Raw genomic sequence first — 18,427 nt, forward strand, 5'->3', positions numbered from 1 at the left:
ACCTCTAGGCATAAGGATATGAGTTTACTATACAAGGGGCCAGCTATTTATTATTAAAATGGTAATGGCAATCTAAATGACCTGAGTGGTCAGTCTGGGTCTCAGTACATGTATGAGACCTTTTAGGAAGCCAAAACTTCCTTCATGCTGAAACTGATGACAGTAGAGATAATGTGCCTCTACAGTTTCCCAGGACCTCCACAGCCTGACAATGAAGCCAATCCAGCAAAATGCATAGCAGAGAGAAACCGAGTCCTGATGACAACTACTATAGCCCTGACTCTCCATTTGCATGTGCAAACACTTTTTTGCTTTGTTTATGTAGATTTAAGTTGGGTTTCTTCTAGTCATCTTAATGACATATTTGAGTGCTATTATAGTATAAATGTGTTACATAAATTATTTCAAATATTATGAAACCCAGAAAGATTGATATTATTCTACTGAAGAGCATCTCATAAAAATATGAGCTCTGAACATTAGGTGAGTTGGCCCACTTCTAGGACTGCTAAGATGGATTAAAACATAAAACTGCCCTGCTCCATTCCTCATTCTTCACTGGTATCTGTTGCCCAGCTTGCTTCTAGCATGACAGACATAGCCAGGGTGGGACCGGGGCTGACTCTGAGCCTCCCTTCACATCTACCCCTCAGGCTGCCCCTTCCCATGATGACATGTCACCTGCCTTGATAAAATAAAACCCTGGATTTCCCACCAGAAGAGAGCTTTGCTGGTGAGAAGCAATACAATGAGCTATTGCTCTTTCCCCTGAGGTTCTCTCACTGCCCCCTGCTACATAGAGTAGCTTAGGAGAGATGGAGGGGAGACATGCTTTAATACTGGCCTGAGCATCAATGAATAATAGATTTTACCATGTAGCAGAGGTGATACACAGATGAAATGTTTGAATGAAATTTTACTAAAGGCTAGAGAGCAACGAAAAGGGAAAATAACGAGGCTTACTGCTGTCCGCTTGGTTTGATCCCTCTTGTCTCAGCTCTGTTTCCTCTATCAGGACAGATGCCATCTCTAACACTTACCACCCCCAGCTCAGAGCACTACTGTGGACATTTAACTTCTCCCATTCTGAGTCCAAGAGGAAGGACTGCTTTGGGCTCTCCTAACCATTTTAACATTGGAGATATCTGCACAAAGGCAAGACTTGACTCCTATTCATAGCCATGAGCCTCAGACAGCATAGTTTCTTCTCATTTAACACCATTTCTCAAAATAAAAAAATAAAAAACCCACATTTTTTCCCCTTCATTCTTTGTGCTTGACTGTCTTTTCCTTCTATACAGTTTGTTTTTCATGAGCTAATCCATTTAATTTTTTATTTTAGGTTTGGAGGTACATGTGAAGTTTTGTTCCATAGATAAACATGTGTCATGGGGGTTTGTTGTGCATATTATATCACCCAGTGTATTAGTCCATTCTCACGCTGCTATGAAGAAATACCTGAGACTGGGTAATTTATTTAGAAAAGAGGTTTGATTGACTCAACAGTTCCACATGGCTGGGAGGCCTCAGGAAACTTACAATCATGGCGGAAGGTGCCTCTTCACAGGGTGGCAGGAGAGAGAATGAGTGCAAGCAGGGGAAATGCCAGACACTTATAAAACCATAAGATCTCATGAGACTCACTCATTATCATGAGAACAGCATGGGGGAAACTGCCCCCATGATTCAATTACCTCCACTTCGTCCCCACTCCACATGGGGATTATGGGGATTACAATTAAGGTGAGATTTTGGGGGGTCACAGAGCCACGCTACATCACCCGGGTATTAAGCTAATCCATTTTCATGGCTTTACTTGCCACTGCTCTATTGGTTAATTGTAGGAATATATTTCCATCTTAACTCTTCCTTCCTAGCTCTAGAGATAAATCGCCAGCTGCCTATAGGGCACAATCTCAATGTCTCCCAGGACAAATTTTATAACTGAACACATCATTTTTCCTACCAAAAGTAGTCCTTATCCTCCATTCTTTTTTATAATGCAAGTCACCCCCCCATCTACACAGTTTTTCATGCCAGAAACCTGGGAGTGATCCTTCTTCCCCTGTCCCCTCAACAGCTATATTCAATTAACCAAGTTCTGTAAATTCTTCCCTCTTAATGTCTGTCTAATACACCTGATGCCCATTGTCCTCATGGCCACTTCCCTGACAGTAGTAGATACAACCAACAATTGCTAAATGTTTAAAGTGTGCCATAAACTGTGCTAAGGATTCATTGTCTATTATATCAATTATTCTTCATAATGACCCTAAGAGTTTGATACTGTTATCTGTATTTAACAGATGAAGGAAAGTAGATTAATTTGCTAAGGTAATCCAGTTAGCATAAGGCAGAAGGAGTGTTTAAATGCAGATCTTTCTGACTCCTGAGCCCGTGCTTCTACCTTAAGAGCCACCAAAATTTACCCTGCTAGTTAGGATGTCTCTCACATACAGTTTTGTCCCTCTATTCTCTATCTTAAACTCCAACAAAACTAAATTTTGAGTTAGGTAGTGGAAACCTTGTTCTTAAAATTCCTTCAGCAACACTGCAAATACCTTTTTACCTGCTCGTTCGCTCTGTGTTGTTCCCTTGCTTCACATGATCTCCTTGGCCTCTCTCACTTTCCTTACTGTCTTTGTTCTCATCCCTTTCTATTTCTATCTCCTTCCTGAAACTCCAAATACTACCCCTGGGACTGAAACCACAGGCGTGCATTGATTGGCCTCTACAGCATTGGGAATCAATGTTTAAATACCAGAAGACTTAATTTTAAAATGGAAGGCTTTCCCTCCTTTCATTCAAATATAGTCATCTAACCACACAGGTTCCATATTCCCAAATGGCAACCATAGGCTGAAGTTGACTTTTGCCTGCACCCTTTATATGGACATGGACTTTCTAATTTGCCATACCCTTCCACACTCCTGTTCTTTTGTACATCATCACTACTTAACACCTGCTGTTTTCTTCTGCTCAGCTCTAGAACAGATGTTCTCAAACTCAGCTCAAGGACAACATGACTGGCCAAGGTCATCAAAGCATTTAGAATAACAAGGTATTTAATATAAAAGTAAACAACACCTAGAAGGCAGTTATGGCTATAAATTGCCAACTTTCCTCTCATTGCACAGGATTAGACTTCTGAGAATGCTTTTCAAGGCCCTTCAATATCTGAATCTCACCTTTCCAGCCACACCTTTTTTATGTTCCCTTCAGCATCATATGCTCTGCCTATATTGGACTGCACTTAGTATTCTAAAGGATCATGCTTCTTTGCCTCAGGACATTTGCACATGGTATTTCCTCTAAAATGAATAATATTCCCCTGCCTTGTCCCTTTCACCTGATTATAACCTACCATATTTCAGGAATGGGTTTAGTTCAGTAATTCTCAACCATGGCTACATATTAGAGTCTCTTGTGGCACTGAAAAGAATACTCATGTCCAATCTCCACCCTAGATTAATTAAATCAGAATCTCTGGATAATTTAGGGCAAATAATTTTATGTTCTGTGCCTTGGCTTTCTCAACTAATGAAAAAAAAATAAAAATGAGCAGCCAGGGTTGAGAACTATAGGCTTTCAGAAAGCACTGTTGATACCTCTATTTTGTTTTTCCATGGTACTTATATCCTTAACTAACTTTATAGCATTTATTTTGATTCATATTTGATTGAGCACTGTATTAGTCCATTTTAACACTGCTGTAAAGAAATACCTGAGACTGGGTAATTTATAAAGGAAAGAGGTTTAATTGACTCACAGTTCCATATGGCTGGGGAGGCCTCAGAAAACTTATAGTCATGGCAGAAGGTAAAACAAGCACCTTCTTCACAAGGCAGCAGGAGAGAGAAGAGAGCAAGGGAAACTGCTATTTATAAAACCATCAGATCTTGTGAGAACTCACTCACTATCACGAGAACATCATGGGACAAACCACCACCGTGATCTAATCACCTCCTACCATATCCCTCCCTTGACACATGGCGATTATGGAGATTACAATTTGAGATGAGATTTAGGTGGGGACACAGAGCTAAACCATATCAATTGCCTAAGCCATACGTTCCTTGAGGGCAGAGATTATTTACAGCCTAGGAAGACCAATCACCTTGGCTTTAGCACTGAAAGTCCTGAGTTCCAGGAAACACTTTCAGCTCCTATCCCCAGTATTTGGCACAGTGTAAGTACTAAAATATTTGTTGACAGTGAACAATCATAATTGAGATAGATGGATGGGGTTTTCCTAGGCCCATGCTCCTTCTGGTGGCTCCTCTCTTCATGGGAACTTTGTCTTTCTGTTTCTATTATTTAAGCTCTTAGGTCTGTTGGACTTGGGGTTTCTTGATCATAGTGATTCTTCGTGTTCATGCTTGTGAGACCTCACCTGTGTAGCAAGTCACAGGAGGAAGGTATGATGTGATTGGCCTCAACCTCTCTAATGATTAGAAATACTGACCTTGGAGTAATAATGGTTGTCTGTGGACCAAAAGAATGTGTGTTTATAGAAATTTGTTTTCACACAATTATGGTTGTTGAATATATGTAAATTTACCCCAGGAGACTCACTTGTAATAACGCTTAACCCTAATCCTGCTGATATTGTAAACTAGACAGCTGGTTATACTGTGGTTTGCTAATAACTATTCTAAGACCACCACAAACCAGTTACCACAGGGAAATAACTTTCATCGTTGCCCACACAATTTGGGTTAGATTTTTTATGTGTAATTCTTGGAAGTGCTTACCACCACCTAATTATTTTGTTTTTAAGAATACTAATCCATCTTGCTAGGATTCTTTATTCATTTCTATTCAAAAAATATTTGAAAGAATACAGCCTTTTGCTATGTTCTTGGAAAGCGATAGAGGAGTATAAGACAACAATCCAGCCCACAAGGGGCTTATTATTTTTTCCGTCTTCAGAAATGCGTACAAAAGTATATGAGAATATGATCTTGTTATTTTAACCTTGAATATATCATTCTGGTGTGGGTATTTAAGGGTGGGAACATTTTCTTAATGAAAGTTTGTGGAGTATTGGTTTCAGCCACTTTTTGCCTTGAGTAGATTGTATAACCCAGGGAGTCGCCAAAGAATTCTGTGTTTTTATTTAGGAACATGAAGATTAGTACAATCCCATCTATATAACATAACATGAAATGATGATTTGGTGGTAAAAATTGGATCAACAAACTGGCAGTCTTAAAAAGCTATCAAGGTTTGATTTGCTACTGATCTATATTATATGATGTAGAATTTTAAGAAATCAGGTTCTGCTAATCACTCCTTCCCTGGAAAGGATCTCAAGGGAACTGTACACACAGGTAACATCTAGGGAAGGGCAACCATTGTCCCACTTAATCAGCTGAGTTAGTGTGCAAAGCATAGCTCCAGCAAAACTGGAGTGGAACAAAGCAGTTTTGACCTGATATCCAAGAGGAGTTTCTTTCTTTCTTTTAAAGCTAAGGTTTGGATGGACTTGTGGGGAAAAGAAAGAGAAACTTAGAGCTTACCTTGAGGCAGGCCCTGGTCCTTTTATTAGCCAGTAGCATGGATTAGGAAATAGTAGAAGAGAGTAAAACATACCATTGGACGTGAACTCCTCCTACCAGGAAATGTATCCTCTTCAGAGTGTTCAACTTTGACCCTTCCACTTAGCAGCATTCCTCTTGGAGGAGGTGGTAGACAGAAGAGGTCTGAGAATTTCTGCTCTACAGCTTGAGCTGAGGTTGTGGCACTGCGCTTGGAGATGGCTGGATAGAATCAAGACATTGACAAAGGTAGGATTTAGGTCCGGTTTGAGGAGTTTAGCTAAGACATATAAACTCAGCCTGGTGAGGGTAAAGTTTAGCACTTGAATGTCAACCTGTAGGACTGGTTGACACAAAAAGTAAAACTGGGGAATCAAGTATCTGACGCTTAGGCAAAATGGAGAAACTAGTCAGGATTAGAACCTGGGGCCAAAGTTCTGGGTAGAAAGGAGTCTGAATTACAATCTAGGAAGCCAACAGCAATGATAGATCTGTGTTTTCTAATTTTCTACCTAGCGTCTGAGCAGTCTTCAGATTTTGGTGGGTAAACCTGAGCCCATGGAAGACAGTGAGAAGATGCACCTGGCTGACAAGAGAAGTAAGGGAAGAAGGCATCAGCCAGCATCATGGAAGGTCATGTGTTGGTGTCCCCCGTCCTTGCATTAGAATATCAGGTTGGCCTCTTGGCCTCTTGTGGACTATTGTAGGCCCACAAGAATAGGAGTTATTTGACTTTTATTTTTCTCCTGAATATGGAGGGTCAAGTGATTACCACAATCTCAGCTTTTTATGCTCTTTAGTTTTGAAGAGGGAGTTTTATTGATATTGACTTTAAGAATTACCTCTATTAAAAATTTATGGACTATAAAATGTTTAATATTTTGATAATGCACTCATAAATCTTGAAGGTTGTTGAATAAAGTGCTTCATTTCATAAATATTTTAACAATTATTAATATAAAATCAATATTTCAGCATTTAATAAGTAAACAAACCATTATTTAGGATAATTCTAAATAATTGGTAATAATGTAACCATGTACCACTATGCATAAATCTTACCTTGTGTGCTGTGAATCTCTTTAACTTACAAACATTATCTGTATTAAAACCAATTCTATCTCAAGTTTTTTCAATTGCAACAAAGTGATTGGTAGTAATTTTAGGACTACAATTTTACAGAAAGGAAATTGGCTCTGAAAGGTAATTCTCTGGTCCTAATTAGATTCATAATATATGCATCTCAGCTAAAAGTTATTTCAGTTCTGCAAGTCTCTGAAGTAAAAACTGAACTATAAAGGGACAACCATCAGGCAGATATGGATGATATTGGAAGGCAGATATTGGAAATCTGTTATAATGGTTTTTTTGTACTCATCATTTTTGCTGCTATTTATGACCATGCTGCCTTGACTTTATAGCCTTGGTTCTTTATATTAATCATAGATACAAGCACTTGCAACATTGTATCATTTAATTTAAAAAACTGAATAGGGAATTTCAGTTTATCCTTCTTGACTGAAAGCAACTATAAGTGCAAATTTCTCCCTTTACTATGGCATTTAAATCTTGAAGATGCCATCTTAAGAGAATGATAATTATATCCAAACCTATACAAATGCTGACATTTATTTAACCCTTTCTTTGTGCCTGCCCTGTGTTGGGCCATAAGCTCCCTTTCTTCTGGGCTTTGCCTGGAATATTCTCTTAGTTCCCTTCTTTCCTTCCTATCACCTTTGCAAGGTTCCTCGTGTAAAACTTAAACAACACTACCCTAATCCTTCTGAAATGGGTTAAGTCTCTTATGTGATCCTGTAACTTCCAATACTTCTTTCTTTCTAAAAACTTCACATGTAAATATTTATTTACTCTGGGTTTTTCATGTTAAACTCTGAGATCTGTAAGTGCAGGGATAATATCGTGTCTACTTCATTTATCACTTAATTTCTTGTAACTAGTTAAGTGATGAGCACAAAGGAGTTGTTCAATAAATATTAGTTGAATAAAAGAATCATATTGATAAGGATTATCATTCCATTTTTTTTAACAGTAGAAGACTGAAGTTCAGAGAGGTTAAATAACTTGTATAAGGTCTCAGCCAAAAAGAGATGAAATTGAGATCCAAATCCATGTTGCTCCGCTTTCCTAAATGTTACTACCTCGAAGGCTGGTCCAGAGGACAGCTAGTTAGTGCCAGATGCATTGGGCTTTGCGCTGCAAGACCAAGTAAAATAACATATGGGAATCCACCTATCACAGGAAAAGTTCCTGCCTGCTGAGACTCATGCATCTACAGCTTTCCTTGGAATTGAAACACGTCTCCAACAAGCTCAAGCAAACTAATTCTAACATTGTCCCCCAGAATCACTGGGAGAAAAATCAGAATCATTTAACTGAAGCACTCCTAAATGCTACATACAAGGAGGGAGGCTCTGGTGTCAGCACAGATGTATCCCTGGATAGACGATGGCCCTGCCAGCCTGACACTTCAAAACAAAATAGGAACTTCATGGGAACCTGCAGAATAGAAGCTAGGGAAAAAGAATAAACCTGGAAAACCAAAATGCTACTCAATCCACTCCTTATACCTGAGCCTCCTGGAAGGTCACCACACTAGATTTGCCTCCAGTCTCTCCCCAGTCCTCCCCATGATGTTGTTTCTATTGTCGATAGCTGTGTATTACAGGTCACTTAATCTCCCAGACTAGCCCACTCTTGGATTCAGACACTTCCAAATTGCTTCTTTAAGAGTGTTTACTTTCATGGTTTCCCAAACCTCATTAAGTACAGATGTTCAGGAGGTTACTTGCCAAAAAATTTTTTTGTTTATAATTGACACATAATTGTACATGTTTATGCAGTACAGTGTGATGTTTTAATATATATAAACATTGAATAATGATCAAATCAAGGTAGTTATCATGTCTATCACTTCATATCTTCATCATTTCTTTGTGGTAATAACTTTCAGAATCTTCTTTTCTAGCTATCTTGAAATATACAATACATTTTATTAGCTGCATGCTACTATGTAATTAAACACCAAAATTTATTCTCCTATCTAACTGTAACTTTGTGCCCATTGGGTAATTTCTCCCCACTCTCTCTCCCCCATCCCCTTCACAGCCTCTACTAACCACTATTTTACTCTCTACTTCTATGAGATAAACCTTTTTAGATTCTGCATGTAAGTGAGATTATGCAGTATTTGTCTTTCTGTGTCTGGCTTATTTTACTTAACGTAGTGTCCTCCAGGTTCATCCATGTTTGTACAAATGACAGGATTTTATTCTAGTTTTATAGCTGAATAGAATTCCATGGTTTATACTGCAGTTTCTTTATTCATTTGTCTGTTGATAAATACTTAGATTGATTTCATCTCTTGGCTATTGTGGATAGTGCTACAATAAACATGGGAATGCAGATCTCTCTTCAACATACTGCTTTCAATTCCTTTGGATATATACCCAGTAGTGGAATTGGTGGATCATATGGTAGTTCTATTTTTAATTTTCTGAGGAAGCTCCATACAATTTTCCATAATGGCTATGCTAATTTACTTTCCCACCAACAGTATATAAGAATTTCCCTCTTTCTGCATCCCCACTATCATTTGTTATTGATTTATTTTTTGTCATTTTGATGATAGACATCCTAATTCAGGTGAGGTGCATCATTGTGGTTTTGATTTACATTTCCCTGAAAATCACTGATGTTGAGCATTTTGTCATATATCTGCTGGCCATTTGTATGTCTTTGAAAAAATGTTTATTTAGGCTTTTTGCCTATTTATTGATTGGATTATTTGGATTTTCTTTGTGGGGTGTGTGTGTGTGCGTGCGCCTTTCTAGTTTTTTTGGTTTTTGCTATTGAGTTGTTTGAGTTCCTTCTATATTCCGAATATTAACTTCTAGTTAGATGCATACTTTGCAAATTCTCCCATTCTGTAGGTTGTCTCTTCACTCTGTTGGTTGTTTCCTTTGCTATGCAGAAGCTTTTTAGTTTGATAGAATCCCATTAATCTATTTTTGCTTTTGTTGCCTGTGCTTTTGAGATCCTATCCAAAAAGTCCTTGCTCAGACCAATGTCCTGAAGCATTTTATTTATGATTTTTTTTTAGTGGTTACGTAGTTTTGGGTATTACATTTAAGTCGTTAATTCATTTTGAGTTGATTTTTGTATATCATGTTGTTTTGGTTAGTATGGCTCTGTAGTATAGTTTGAAGTTAGGTAGTGTGATGCCTCCAGCTTTGTTCTTTTTGCTCAAGACTGCTTTGGCTATTCAAGGTCTTTTATGATTCCATACACATTTTAGGTTTTTTTTTCTATTTATGTGAAGAATGTCATTGATATTTTGATAGGGATTGCATTTAATCTGTAGATTTCTTTGGATAGTATGGACATTTTAATGATATTAATTATTGCAATTTATGAACATGGGATGCCTTTTATTTGGGTCTTCTTCAATTTATTTAATCTATGTTCTATAGTTTTTGTTGTAGAGATCTTTCCCATCCTTGGTTATATTTATTCCTAGGTATTTTATTTTATTTTTGTAGCCATTGTAAATGAGATTGCCTTCTTGAATTCTTTTTTGTGTAATTCATTTGTAGCATATAAAATGCTTTTGGTTTTTTTGATTGATGTATATTGATTTTGTATCCTGAAACTTCCCTGAATTCATTTATTAGTTCTAACAATTTTCTGGTGGAGACTTTAGGATTTTCTAGATATATGATCATGTCATGTGCAAATAGGGGCAATTTGACTCCCTCCTTTCCAATTTGAATGCCCTTTATTTGTTTCTCTTGCCTCATTGCTCTAGCTAGGACTATCAGTACTGTGTTGAATAAAAGTGAAAATGGGCATCCTTGTCTTGTTCCAGATTTTTGAGGAAAAGTTTTCAACTTTTGCGCATTCAGTATGATGTTAGTTGTGGGCCTGTGATATATGGCCTTTATTGTGTTGAGGTATATTCCTTCCATATCTAAATTGTTGAGAGTTTTTGTCATGAAGCGACATTGAATTTTATCAAATACTTTTTCTGCATCTATTGAAATGATCATATGGATATTTTTCTTGATTCTCTTAATGTGATGTATTATGTCTACTGGTTGGTGTATCCTCAACCTTCCTTGCGTCCCTGGGATGAATCCTAACTGATCATCGTGAATGATTTTTCTTTTTTGTGTGTGTTGTTGAATTCAGTTTACTAATATTTTGTTGAGGATTTTTCGTACTTAACTCCATTAGGCATATTGACATTCCCCCCACCTCTTTTTGTTGTTGTTGTTGTGTCTTTATCTTATTTTGGTATCAGGGTAATGCTAGCCTCATAGAATGAGTTTGGCAGTATTCTCTCCTCTTCAACTGTTTTGGAAGACTTTGAGAAGAACTGACATTAGTTTTTCTTTAAATGTTCGATAGAATTCAGCAGTGAAGCCATCAGATTCTTGGCTTTTCTTTGATGAGAAGAGTTTTTATTATTGCCTTAATTCCATTACTAATTATTGGTCTGTTCAGGTTTTCTATTTCTTCATGATTCAATCTTGGTAGGTCCTATGTGTTCAAACATTTATTCATTTCTTCCAGATTTCCCAATTCATTGGTCAATAGTTGTTCACAACAGTCTTTTATGACCTTTTGTATTTCTGTGGTATCAATTGTAATATCTCCTTTTTAATATCTGATTTTATTTGAGTTGTTTCTCCTTTCTGCTTGGTTAGTCTAGCTAAAGGTTTGTTAATTTTGTCTGTCTTTAAGAAATACCCAACGCTTTTTTTCTTGATCTTTCATATTTTAAAAAATCTATTTTAAAAAAATATTTCTGTTCTGATCTTTGTTATTTCCTTTTACTAATTAGTGGGTTAGCTGTTTTTCTAGTTTGTTGAGGTATAACATTAGGTTGTTTACTAGAGATCTTTTTACTTCTTGAATGTAGGGATTTATTGCTATAAACTTCTCTCTTAGAACTGCTTTTGCTGTATCCTACAGGTTTTGGTATGTTGTGCTTCCATTTTCATTTGTGTTAAGGAATTTTTAATTACCTTTTAAATTTCTTCATTGATGCATTATTATTCAGGAGAATGTTGTTTAATTTCCATGTATTTCTACAGTTTCCAATATTCCTTCTGACACTGACTTCTATTTTTATTTCATTTAGGTCAGAAAAGATACTTGATATGATTTCATTTTTATAATTTTATGAAGACTTGTTTTCTGAACTAATATATGGTCTTTCCTGGAGAATGTTCCATTTTCTGTTGAGAAGATCTGTCCATTGCTAAAAGTGAGGTGTTAAAGTCCCCTACTATTACTGTATTGCAACTGATCTCTCCCTTTAGATTTATTAATATTTGATTTATATATTTGGGTGCTCCAGTATTGGGTGTATATATATTTGAAAAGGTTATAGCCTCTTGGTATATTGACCCATTTATCATTGTATAATGTCCTTATTTGTCTTTTTTAAACCATTCTTGACATAATGCCTGTTTTATTTAAAATAAGTATAGCTACTCCTGCTTGGTTTTGGTTTCCATTTGCATAGAATCTTTTTCTATCTCTTCACTTTCAGTCTATGTGTCCCTTTAGAGATGAAGTGGGTTTTTTGTAGGCAGGATATTGTTGGACCTTATTTTATTTTAATTCATTCAGCCATATTCAAAGTGTCACTGATAGTGACACACTGTCTGTGTGTCTTTTCATTGAATAATTTAATCCATTTGCATTTAATGTTATTATTGATAGGTAAGGATTTACTACTGTCATTTTGTTTCTTGTTTCTGGTTGTTTTGTAGTTTCTTTTTTCCCTTTTTCCTCTCTTACTGTCTTCATTTGTGGTTAAGTGACTTTCTCTAGTAAAGAGAAAGTCTGTTCTGCTTCTGTGCTATTTATTTTTAGTGTATCCATTATAGATTTTTTTGTGGTTATTATGAGGCTTACAAAAATTTTTATAGTTATAACAGGCTATTTTAAACTGATACCAACTTAATCTTGATCACAAAACAAAAAAAACTAACAAAAACAAACTTTGTACTTTTATACCAATTCCTCCCATTTTGACTTTTTGATGTTTCAACTTATGTATTTTATGTTGCCCATTTCTTAACCCATTGTTGTAGTCATTATTGTCTTTAATAGTTTTTTTAGTTTTCATACTAAAGATATAAGTGGTTTATACACCACAATTACAGTATTAGAGTATTCTAAAATTTTTTGTATGCTCACTTTTACCAGTGAGTTTTATACTTTTTGAAGTTTTTTTGTTACATGTCAGCATACTTTTCTTTTAGCTTAAAGAACTTTCTTTAGCATTTTATGTAAGGCAGGTTTGGTACTGATGAATTTCCTCAGATCTTGTTTGTGTGGTAGTCTTGATCTCTCCTTCACATTTGAAGGTTAACTTCGCTTAGTACATATATTGGTGTGGTATTCTTGGACATAGTATTCTTGGATAACAGTTTTTTTTGTTGTTGTTGTTTTGCCTTAGCACTTTGAATATACCATTCTACTGTCTCCTGCCTTGTAGGATTTCTGCTAATAAATTTTTTGAAAGGCATATTGAGACTCTGTTCAATGTGATATATTTCTTTTGCTACTTTGAGTATTCTTTATTTGTATTTGGTTTTTGCTAATTTGACCATAATTCGCCTTGGGAATTTTCTCTTTGGATTGAATTTTATTGGTTACTTCCAAGGTTCCCGTTCCGGGATGCTGCCATCTTTCTCCTGAATTGAGAAATTTTCAGCCATTAATTTCTTAAATATGCCTTCCAGTCCTTTTTCTCTCTTTTTTAAGTGTTCCTAGTAAGTGGAGATTAGTTCACTTAATGGTGTCCCATTTTCCTTTTTCTCTTTTGATTGGGTAATTTCATATGTTCTATGTTTGAGCTCGCTTAGTCTTTCCTCTGTTTCATCAAATCTACTGTGGAAGCTTTGTACTGAGATTTTCAGCTTAGTTATTGTATTTTTTATTTCAAGGATTTCTCTTTTTTTTAATTGTTTGTATTTATTTGCCAAATTTCTCATTTTCTTCCTGGATTGTTTTATAAATTTAATTTTTTATACTTTTTTGTGATTTTTCTAAAATTTTAAAAAAGTATTATTCTGAATTCTTTGTCAGCCATTTCATAGATTGTCAATTCTTCTTGGTCCGTTATTGGAGCTCTGTTGGTTTCTTTTTGTGGTCTTATATTTCTGTGAGTTTTCACAATCCTTGTATCTTACATTGATTCCTGCACATTTGAGAAGATAACCACTTCTTCCAGCTTTTGGAGGTACTCTTTGGTGGTACTAGACCTTTACTACTTAATATTGGAACTTAATCGCAGGCCTGCTATTCCTTTCCATTCTGGGGAGAACTTGTAGTGAGCACCAGAACTTAAATGCTGCACCCAAACTAAATCACTGCTTGCCATTGTTTCCTGGTCTGGGGAAAATTTACTGTGATCATTGGAACTTAAACACTGCACTAGAACCAAAACACAGAGCTGCAGTGCTTTCCAGGCCTGGGAAAGACTTAAAGGAGCACCAGCACTTAATTGCCAAGGTTTTAGTTGTTTCCAGGACAGGGGACAGCTCCACTTGAGCACCAGAGATTTGTGATAAATCCAGCCAGGGTTTCAGGCCTCAGGTGGTTATTTTTTAAAGCTCTCAATGAACACATACTCTTGCCACCCACCAATCTCTGGCAGCCATTGACCAAGTGAAATAGGTAAGCTGAGTACTTCAGGTGTCTCTCTAAGGGATATCTCTTACAGAGGAAGTTACTAGGAACATTCTGAGAAATTCAAATTTCTATGAATTGAGTTCTTTTCCTTGGTCAAATAAATTGTTCTTTTCGCTAGTTTTTAGGACTTTTACCCTCAAGATCCTCCTGAATTTGCCAGCATCATCTTAACTTGGTAGTAGGTTAAAATAGGACTGTATTACTAGTTATCCAAGAGGTTTCTAAAGTACCAAGGATCTTGGTAAGGTTTCTGCTAACCAGCACCACTGTCTGCAAGTACCATCAAGAAGAAAATCTGATAATGGCTCTTCTCTGTCAAGATCTGAACCACTCAATTCTGCTGTAGTCATAATGACTGTTTCCCCGGTCCGCTATAACTAAGGTATTATAATTTATCTTGCTTTATACTAGTAGCTTTACCTGTTCTTGCATGTGTACTTCTCATCTTTAAGACAATGCCCAAATATTATTTTTCTCACTGGAGCCTACCCCAACCATTCCATTTCACATTTCCTCCCTTCCATGCTCTCCAAACTTTCCTGATGTCTTTTATTCTGCTCTGATTTTTCTTTTTTATAGCACTAAATAATTTATATATTTTATGTCAATTGTTTATTTTTGTATGCTGCATATTCTCTTGTATACACCATGAAAGCAGGGATTGTAGCCTATTTTTTAAAAAAGATTTATCCTAAGTGGCTAGAGCAGTGCTGGAAAATAGTAGATAATTCTACTAATGCTTGTTAAATGAATAAATATTATTTTAGCTGCTTCTTACTAAGCTCAGACAACTTGGAGACCACCATTTTCTTATATACTTTCTTCATCTGAATGCAAAGTTAGAGATAAAGAACCAAAGTATGTGGGGAGGAAAATTCTTGTCCTCTGCTGCTTCCAGGCTCAGGGGTGGTCTAGAGAAATCTTTTTTTTTTTTTTTTTTTTTTTTTGAGGCGGAGTCTCGCTCTGTCGCCCAGGCTGGAATGCAGTGGCGTGATCTCGGCTCACTGGAAGTTCTGCCTCCCGGGTTCACCCTATTCTCCTTCTTCAGCCTCCCAAGTAGCTGGGACTACAGGCGCCTGCCACCATGCCCAGCTAATTTTTTGTATTTTTAGTAGAGCCGGGGTTTCACCGTATTAGCCAGGATGGTCTCGATCTCCTGACCTTGTGATCCGCCTGCCTCGGCCTCTCAAAGTGTTGGGATTACAGGCGTGAGCCACAGCGCCCGGCCGAGAAATCTTATAGAAAGTTAGTCCTTCACAAAAACACTGAAACATGCCAGGGGATAATTACTGTTTACCTTTACCTAGTTATGGGTGTTCATGGGGAAAGAGTGTCAGGATCTACAAGAAGCTTTTGTGCTTAGTCCTTCCTAAAAAACTAGCCTTTAACACTGTTGGGTTGTTACTGGCCTCTGTAATGAACTTCTTAGTTTGATTCTATGTCTCATTCACAGTCCTATTGATGATGACTGCTTGGCCTTGCTTACCCTTTCATCTACCTGATAGTCAGGACCTTCCTTTTGTCTTTGATCCTTTGCTTCTCTCCTCATATTATCTGTTACTCTAGGTGAATATATAATTTTCAGAATCCTTTCTGTGTTCACCTGGGCTTCATGGAAGAGACCCTGGTACTTTGCTTGATATACAATAGTTTACTGATAAATTGAAGTAATTCTTAGTATAATATTCCTTAATAATAGATGTTTGCAATCTAAATGGACCCCTGGACACAAAAGCAACCAATTAAAATCATTTTGGTAGATACTGCAAATGCAGAACATATAGCATGAACTAACATCATTAAAAGCACAATCAACTCTTCCTGGAATGGGGATGAAGTCGTTAGTCAGCAAAAGTTTCAAGAGAAAATTATGTTTTTACCTGATCTTGAAGGCTACATAAAAGTTTACTAGATACCACTGACGAAGGGCACTATAGACAAAGGAAAAACGTATGCAGTGACAAGAAGAATGAAAGTTTGTTTAAATACTTTCTAATAATATAATTTGGTGAGAATTGAAACTGGAGAATTTAACATAGTCTAGGTCATAAAAGGCTTGTATGACACAGAAAAAGAGTTTGGGTTGATTTTAGAAGGCGATGGAGAGCCATTGGTGGATCTTAAGGAGGGCTATGGAGGGACATGTGTTTTACAATAATTTCTGTGGCAGCAGCTTACATTACATGCTTGGAAGAGGCAAGAGGCTAGTTAGGAGAGACTAGTTAGGAGAAATTATCTCTGGAAAATAAAGCATGTTATCTGAACAGACAAAGGCAGAAATAGTGGCAGTAGGAATAGAAAAGAGGGACAAATTCCATCCATATTAAGTGGAATAGATAAGTTTAGATCAGTGTTTTATGTAATATAAGGGTGAAAAAAATAGTCTATTTTGATGACTTCCAGGTTTCTTAATTGGGTGACTGGATGGGTGGTGATGCCATTTTCTGAGATAGAGCATAAATAAACAAAACAACCAGTGTTTGTTTTTGTTTTGTTTTTAATGCATATTGTTTTGTTGTTATGGAGGGGTTGGTGGTGAGAGGGACCAAAATAAACAATTTCCATTTTGTATTTGTTATGTAAGTGCCTACAGGACCTCTTGTTATCCATTTGGGTCTAGACCTTAGGAAGGATATCATAAAGATGTATATATTGTGGTCATGGTATGGGATTGGATCAGATAATTAATGGATAGTTTGTAGAATAGAAAGAGAAATTAGGATGGAAGTAACCTTGGGAATGCTGACATTTAAGAGTGGTAAGAGCTAGAAGAGCGAGGTGAGAAGATATGGTCTGTGAATATGAGGGTGCTCTGGGAGGCAAGTGCTGAAATAGTTTAAACAAAGGTATTGACAGGGCCAAATGTAGCAAACTTAAAATGTATATATGAGACATACAGTTCTCAGGACAGAAAAAATTAATGATTAGAAACTCAAAGAGTGAAATTCAATAAGAATATAACACTGGAAAATATGCTTAGTGACAAAATCAGATACAACCAAATAACTTCGTGACTTTTCAGGAAGGTAGGCAACTTGGAAAGGCCATCATTTGTGAAAGTTTGTTCATCCTTCAACCCCCACTTCAAGTCTTATCTTCCGATAACACTTTTTTGTGATTATGTTTCTCATAATTTTTCTACTTTCTCTGAATTTTGGTTACATTAATTATCCTATAAATTGCACATATAATTGTTGAATGTTGGATGAAACTTTGTGTTAGTTGAGGACCTTGTAATTCATATCTTATGTCCCTTTGTATCTCTCATGGAATTTAATATGGATTTGGAGACACCATAAGAGCTTTATAAATAATTAAGAACTGTCAGGAAGACCTCAGTTTTTAACTTTGGATGTATCACTTGAACAAGTTCTTCAGCTGCTCTAAGATTTAGTGTTCCAGTATGTAAAATAGGGACAATAATACCTAGTACACAGAGTTACTTTGAAAAACAAATGAGAGAATATAAGGTGCTCAGGGCAGAATCTAGTACAAAGGAAATGTTCAATAAATGCTATTATTGTAACCTTATTATTATCATCTATTCCCCACTAGAACATAAACTAGGATATGACATTTATAAACATCAACTCCACAAAGACAAAGATTTTTATTTGGATTTGTCTTAGTCTATTTTGTGCTGCTATAATAAAATGCTGAGGCTGGATAAATTGTAATGGACAGAAATTTATTGGCTCATAGATCTGGAGGCTGGGAAGTCCAAGTCTGAACAGCTGTCATCTGGCAAGGGCCTTCTTTCTGTCTTATAACATAGTGGTAGACAGAGAGAGAGAGAGAAACAGAGAGCAAGAGAATGAGAAAGAGAGAGAGGAAGAAAGAGAGATAGAGAGCACCAAGGAATGCAAGAGTGTGTGCAAGAGAGGGTGACCTCACTCCCTCAATAATGGCATTAGTCCATTCACAAGAGTGGAGCCCTCGTAACTTAATTCTTAAAGGTCTCACCTCTTAATACTCTTATACTGACAATTAAATTTCAACATGAATTTGGAAGAAGCAAACATTCAAATCATAGCAGAGTTGTTAATTGATATATCTCCAGTGCCTGGCACATAGATAGGTGAATTAAGCATACAAAGTCCTTAATTCTAGACACTTCTAGAATTTTTTATACTTCTAGATTTTAGCTTTGCTACCTG

The 18,427-nt window shown here is 36.5% G+C and overlaps 1 protein-coding gene across 15 annotated transcripts in view; it reads left to right on the forward strand.

Annotated features, from left to right (window-relative positions):
• Positions 1-18,427, forward strand: part of SLC26A7 (solute carrier family 26 member 7) — a 170,131-nt gene that overhangs the window by 28,419 nt on the left and 123,285 nt on the right. For 6 of the 15 annotated variants that reach the window (XR_008536928.1, XM_054657401.2, XM_016959665.4 and 3 more), the window contains exons 3-4: positions 5,671-5,789; positions 6,057-6,138. The exons of 6 other annotated variants lie outside the window; for them this stretch is intronic. Coding sequence is in view for 8 of the 9 variants with exons in the window: in XM_054657401.2 (XP_054513376.1) it covers positions 5,671-5,789; positions 6,057-6,138 (201 nt within the window). In the remaining variant the exon portion in view is untranslated. The remainder of the gene's footprint in view (positions 1-5,670; positions 5,790-6,056; positions 6,139-18,427) is intronic. 3 more of the 15 variants (XM_063816412.1, XM_063816411.1, XM_063816413.1) reach the window with 1 other exon arrangement.

Source organism: Pan troglodytes, chromosome 7 (assembly GCF_028858775.2).
Source record: "Pan troglodytes isolate AG18354 chromosome 7, NHGRI_mPanTro3-v2.0_pri, whole genome shotgun sequence".
NCBI lineage: Eukaryota > Metazoa > Chordata > Mammalia > Primates > Hominidae > Pan > Pan troglodytes.